At 45.0% G+C, this 6,915-nt stretch overlaps 1 protein-coding gene across 14 annotated transcripts in view; it reads left to right on the top strand.

Annotated features, from left to right (window-relative positions):
• The window catches only part of mecom (MDS1 and EVI1 complex locus), a 139,086-nt gene that overhangs the window by 119,711 nt on the left and 12,460 nt on the right, over positions 1–6,915 (top strand). For 4 of the 14 annotated variants that reach the window (XM_032508541.1, XM_032508534.1, XM_032508527.1 and 1 more), the window contains 6 exons: positions 132–245; positions 641–752; positions 910–1,057; positions 1,206–1,386; positions 4,455–5,847; positions 6,089–6,179. In XM_032508541.1, the coding sequence (XP_032364432.1) occupies positions 132–245; positions 641–752; positions 910–1,057; positions 1,206–1,386; positions 4,455–5,847; positions 6,089–6,179 (2,039 nt within the window). The remainder of the gene's footprint in view (positions 1–131; positions 246–640; positions 753–909; positions 1,058–1,205; positions 1,387–4,454; positions 5,848–6,088; positions 6,180–6,915) is intronic. The other 10 variants (XM_032508549.1, XM_032508593.1, XM_032508563.1 and 7 more) reach the window with 6 other exon arrangements.

Here is a 6,915-nt window from a genome sequence, read left to right on the forward strand (position 1 = left end):
ACACACACACACTCACACACACACATACAAACACATCCACACACACATTTCTGTCCATTGCAAAGAGCTGAACAACACATACACCTTATTATATGCATGATATGCTAATGTTTCTCTCTCTCATAATTCAGAGGAGAGGCAGTACCGCTGTGAGGACTGTGACCAGCACTTTGAGTCCCGCAACCAGCTGCTGGACCACCAGAAGCAGCCATGTGGGATGGCTCCCTCCTCCTTCCTTAACACAGGTTTGACTTTTGTTTTTAAATAGGTGGGCTATTTCCATGCTATTGTAAACAGTTGGTACTGAAGAGTGATGAGAAGGATGTGTAGCCAAATGGGAAGAATATGAGATGATGTAAGGGCTCTGTTTCTCTGTTTTGTACGAGACTGGACCACAGACTCAGTAATTGACGAGGGCCTGCGGCAATGCAAATCATAATATATTCCCCATATGATCTATGTAATGAAATAGGTGGCAGACCGCAAACAAACCTCAACACTGCACAGAGTTTACGTTTTAAGTTAACCTGCAGTCCTTGGCTGTTTGAATTTTGAAAAAATGTTTGATATACAAATTGTCGATAAACCCTATACCATAACATTGGACTGCTTTTTGCTTTGTTTTATCTTTTTTCTCTAGGTGGGGACAGTGGCCTGCAGGCCCAGGAACCTCAAGACATGCGACCCCTTCGCATGTCCCATGGTCTACATGAGTGTAAGGAGTGTGACCAGGTCTTCCCTGATGTCCAGAGGTAAATATCACTCAGAACACATCATTTTTTATGGAGAACTTTGTCTCATTTTCATCACAAAAAATATAGACGTAGAGCTAGAGTTGTCAGACACCCATATGACACAAAACAAATATCTAAATCCTTGTTGTTGTTCCATGTTCTGTGTTTCCTGCAGTCTGGAGGCCCACACTCTGTCCCACTCTGAGGATAGGGAATATAAGTGTGACCAGTGTCCCAAGGCCTTCAACTGGAAATCAAACCTAATCCGACATCAGATGTCGCATGACAGTGGCAAGCACTATGAATGTGAAAACTGCTCAAAGGTAGAGTGATGACTCTTGGAGGGGATTTTGAATTAATGAGCAGTTTGTCCAAGTGTCTGCTTTTTCTTTATTGGAGATTTGTATTACTCTCTTGTTCGTAGAAGCAGATAGTAACTCCCCTGTGTGTTTGTGTGGTTCCTTCCCCCAGCAGGTGTTCACAGACCCCAGTAACCTGCAGAGGCATATCCGCTCGCAGCACGTTGGGGCGCGGGCTCACGCCTGCTCTGACTGCGGCAAGACGTTCGCAACGTCTTCGGGCCTCAAGCAGCATAAGCACATCCACAGCAGTGTCAAGCCCTTCATGTGTAAGTCACTAAGACCCTACCTATGTAAGTCTCCTCAGTACGTTATAATAATAATAATAATAATAATAATAATAATAACAATAACAATAAGTACAATATGCTTGTGACTTGCCTTTGATTGAACAACTGTGATGTTATTGCAAAAATACATTTTTATTCTTCCTCAGCTTCTTCTCAACGGTCATTTACATGTTCTACAGGAATCACCCATGGGATTATATAGTAGCTGTGTTTAGAGTGGCAGTATGATTATTTTTTTAAGACGAGAGTGATGCAGTTTTATCTGCATCAGCACTCCCACACAGTGCTGATATAGTGATAACAGCATTTAAACTAGCATGTAATTTGACTCTAACCTTACTGTTGGCTCTCACAGTGACCCGGCCTCACCTGCTGTTGACGCCACAGCTATCGTTGCTTTCTCTCTCACACACTTTTTTCTCTGCTCCTCAATAAACGCTAACTCCTGCAAGGCCCAAACACATTGTGACCTTTCACATTTCCACCACCTCCCACCACATATCTGATCTCCTTCCCCTAAAGCATTATGACCTTCACCCTTTGCCTCGTCTCTCTTTCACTGATCCTTCACACCGACACAAACACACACACACACACACACACACATACACACACACAAGGTCACATGAACCTGTACACACACCAAATACACACTTTTTCTCCTGCTCAAACAAACACACATTAACACAATCACACACATGAATACATAGGCCAGAGTGACTGCATCTCCACTTAAGACCTCTGACTCCACTCTCTTCTCCTCTCTTCCTCCGCCACATGCACCATTCCTCACAAATAGCAACCACATGTACAGCCCTCTTCCCTGTGCTCCCTCTGAATAGGAGTCCATTTGCTGTAATCAGCAGAAAATATGCAAGTTAAAAAACAACTAATGGCTGTGTAAAAAAGGCAGAGCAGCATCAAACATGACTTCTGCTTGGGAGAGACCATGTGTGTGTCCGAAGTGTTTGTTTGTGTGAGTTCTGTATGCACACGTGATTCTTTTTGTATATTAGCGCAATGTGTCAAGGGTGTGGGTATTTAAAGCTTCTTTGCTGTTTGAAAGTGAAGCACTCAGACCTGCAGGTTATTCATTTGACACTGAGCTAGCTACCACTTTGCCACTGCTGTCTTCTCAGGAATGTGTTTATGATATTTTATTTCAGTTTATTAAGAGCTGACGAATGCACGCGTGTAGTGAATTGTGTTGTTAGTCTGTAAATGTCACTACATGATTCATGATGCAGGGCTCTTTTCTTGTAGTTTGCTCAGGCTATGTGGCCATACTTGTAAAAGCACAAGAGAGAGCGATAGAAGCAGCTACTCCATATACACACACACAGAGTAGACATATTTAATAACTACTTGTTGACTATTAGAAGTAAGTAATACATTCTGTCAATGATACAACCTTTTATTTAACAACAAAAAAGTTTGAAGTTTTTTTTAGACATAATACCTACCTCACTGTAAATACAGCCTCAGGTCAAACTGATTATTTTTAATCAATTGAAAAGTATTGAGATTCAGTTCCCTTATCTTTTCATCTGTGTTGCAAGACACATGCACAGCTTACAGAGAGGAAATGACAAAATCAAAGAAATCAGGCACTCATTGTTTTGTTTCTCCCAGATGTTTTCAAAATGTTTTCAACTACCTTTCTACCCTGATTGTGTCTGCCAAAGCCAAGCCACAAATACAATTCATTTCAAGTTAGTTTTCTGGGTCTATTCATTAAAATTAGACTTTTTTTTCATAAGATTACATTCACTCTTGGCTCGAGCATTGCCATTTGGCTTTCCACTGGGCTGTTTATTTAAATCTTTCCACAATACTTCTTCCCATTCTTCCTCCCCATCTCCTTAAATTGCGTCTTGTGCACCTTGTGGCTGGAAGGCATCCAAAGTATGCAGATGTGTAATCACAGTGTGGGCCTAACTACTTCCTTATCCTCGTTTTAAAGATCTCATAACAATGTGAGCAAAATCAATCATCCAGAGCTGCTTGTAACAGCTTTCTGATATTGTTGGATGATCAAAGTTCTATTGAAACATCATCTGTAAAGTAGCTGATCTGCAAAATATCATAGTTTAGGTGGGGGCCAACAAACTAGAACATAGCCCCCCTTTCAGAAACTGCATTCATTCTTTTATTAGAATAGCAAGAGAAAAGAGCATGGGAAAGAAACAAGTACTTGGCTACTAGTATTTTGTCAATTCAAACTAATCATCCATTGGTAGTAGATAATGTTGACAGACTCATAATGGCGATAGATAATGTCGGACATTGAAGTTTTGTCTTAGGACCGGGTGTTGCCACTGTATGTCATCCAGGGTCATACAGAGGGACAGACAGGCAAACAGGTTAACGGTGGGAAGGTCACTTAGCGCAGGACGACAGGGACCCAGCAATGGGGACAAGGTGAGGGAGTGACAGAGAGGCCCGGAGGGGGAAGAGGGGCAGTAGAGGACGTGAGACCTGTCCCTGGGAACCGGACTGCAGGATAGGATTCATTCAACTCTGCTTCCTTCACAAACTTAAAATAGAGCCATTGTACTGCTTGCGGCTGAGAATGTGTGTGTATCTGTATGTCTGTGTTATGTGAATATTTTGTGAATGTGCCTGCATGTCCATGTGTGTGTGTCTGTGTCTGATTGTTTATGGACTCCCTGGGAGCGTCCCTGGGAGGACAATGGGGCTGGAGATGCCTGGGAATTTAGTTTGATGTGCAGGTGATGAGTGGCAGCAAATGACTCACACCGTCAACTAAACAGATTCCCTTACAATGCCAGGATCTGGACACACCTCTCCTCCTTATTTTGCTGGAAAACTGTTGTCAGAGTATTCATGAGAACACAAGCATAGTATTCTTACTGTACCTCCTCTGCCTTTGTCTCAGCCAGCCTGAAGCTTTTTAACTAGAGATGTCATGTCATGTGATGTTATTTTCTGTGTATTGGTGTGTGTGTGTGTGTGTTTGCGTGCGTGCGTGCGTGCGTGTGTGTGTGTGTGGGTGGGTGGGGGGTCGGTGTGTACTAATACGTTCTATGTCTGTCTCTGTGTCCCTGCAGGCGAGGTATGCCACAAGTCCTACACCCAGTTCTCTAACCTGTGCCGCCACAAACGCATGCATGCTGACTGCCGCACACAGATCAAGTGCAAGGACTGTGGGCAAATGTTCAGCACCACATCGTCCCTCAACAAGCACCGTCGCTTCTGTGAAGGGAAAAACCATTTCACAGCAGGGGGATTGTTTGCCCAGGGTATGCCACTCCCTGGCGGCCCTGGCTTGGACAAATCGGCTCTGGCTATGGGCCACACCGGTGCTGGTCTTGCTGATTACTTTGGGGCCAGTCGCCACCACGGCGGGCTCACCTTTCCTGCTGCTCCAGCATTTCCCTTCAGCTTCCCTGGCCTCTTCCCATCTGGACTCTACCACCGGCCACCGCTCATTCCTGCCACCTCTCCTGTCAGACAACCAGCCCATGCACCTCTTGCTAGGCCTGGTGCAGAGCTAAGCAAGAGTCCACTGCTGCCTCCAAGCCCCGGACTTCAAGAGTCCCGAGAGCTCCTCAAGGCTCTCCGTAAAGACAGTGGTGCACCTGGAAACCAGATGCCATGTTCTGAGCTCCACACCCAGAGCTCCTCGTCCTCCACCAAGCAGCGGAACAAGCAGAGTGACCAGTCCGAGAGCAGCGACCTGGACGATGTCAGCACGCCTAGTGGAAGTGATCTGGAAAGCACATCAGGCTCCGAGATGGAGAGTGACATGGACAGTGAGAGGGAGAGGGGGGCTACTCGAGAAAATGGCAAAGGCCCCAAGAGGAAGGCCAGTGAAGGAGGCCCCCAGAGCCCCAGCCTGACAGGCAGCAGTGCTGCCAAAGACTTTCCAGGCCCTGCACTCATCCCATCCTCGCTGGACGAGCACACAGCCGTAACAGGGGCTGTGAATGACTCTATTAAGGCCATTGCCTCCATTGCTGAGAAGTACTTTGGATCCACTGGGCTGGCTGGCCTGCAGGACAAGAAGGTTGGATCCCTGTCCTACCCCTCCATGTTCCCCCTGCCTTTCTTCCCAGCTTTCTCTCCTCCAGTTTACCCTTTTCCGGACAGGAACCTCAGACCTCCAGGCCTGAAGGGCGAGTCGCAGTCTCAGGCAGATGACTGCAAGAAGGCCCAGGGCAAATCTTCATCCGAGTCACCATTTGACCTCACTACTAAGCAGAAGGAGGAGAAGTCTGCCACATTTGCCGCCTCCAAGCCAGGGGCCTCCCAACCCATTGGTCAGGATCAGCCACTAGACCTGAGCTTGGGGACTAGGGGCCGTGGAGGCAATCCAAGAGAGGAGGAGACAAAGAATAACCTGGGGTATGAGGAGGAGAAGGTAGTGGTGGAGATCCCAAAAGCTGACACCTCTTTACAACATGCCAGGCCCACCCCTTTCTTCATGGACCCCATCTACAGGTATTGTTATTCCCAGTAGCTTACATAACCACAATTCAAGTCACTACAGCAGTTTCACATCATGTGTAAACACAACAACAAACTTAACTGCTGTTACACATTGTATTATGCAAGAGTGTGAAGAAACTCTTCTGGTGTAATTTACTGTCATGTACTTGCTAATTGTATTATTTTTGTTATACTGAATGTAAGTGTACCATTATTTGCTTCTGTACACGCGTTAAAAGAAATCTATTATTAGCAGGGTTGAGAAGAGGAGAATGAGCGACCCGTTTGAGACTCTGAAAGACAAGTACATGCGGCCAGCTCCAGGCTTCCTCTTCCATCCACAGGTAGGTTCTGACTGTGGCTTAAACGGGAACTGGGACAACCCGGGACATTTAGAAGGAATATAATAAAATGGCACACTACTTATTTGGACTAAAAGTCATATTCTCACCAGTCCAACTATACATGTTTACCTATTGACTGTGATTATGTTTATTTAGTTTAAAGTTGACCTTAGATGCCTTTATTGAGCCTAGATTGATTATATAGATTGATTGATTAAATAGGCAACAACACCCCTAATTTGTCTGCTTAGCTCTTGGTCAGTCCTGCGCATTTGAATTCACGGTAGTTGTGATGTCTCTTGTCATGTAACCATGGCAACATCAGTTTCGAGTTCAATGTTACATAGGTTCCCATATCTACAAATGTGACAGCAACATGGCGTTAAAACAGTTAAGATATTTTTATGACTTTTGTATATTAGGAACTCTAATTCAGAATGATTTTCCTGTGCTGACCAAACCGGATTAATGGGGATTAGTATGTGGCTCCAGCCTTATCCAAACTACTGCCTGTTAAGCCCGTTTTTGGCTATCTGAAACAGATGTCGCAGAGAGAAAGGGCACACTCTGACACGTCTTCCCATAACATGTCTTTGATTACATATAAAAAATGATATGCTCTTAAAGAAATGATTTCTGCCCCTGGGTTCTCTCTGCCATTATTTCCAGTTTAAGACTCCGTACTGTGTGTGTGTGTGTGTGTGTGTGTGTGTGTGTGTGTGTGTGTGTGTGTGTG

Source organism: Etheostoma spectabile, chromosome 3, assembly GCF_008692095.1.
Source record: "Etheostoma spectabile isolate EspeVRDwgs_2016 chromosome 3, UIUC_Espe_1.0, whole genome shotgun sequence".
Lineage (NCBI taxonomy): Eukaryota > Metazoa > Chordata > Actinopteri > Perciformes > Percidae > Etheostoma > Etheostoma spectabile.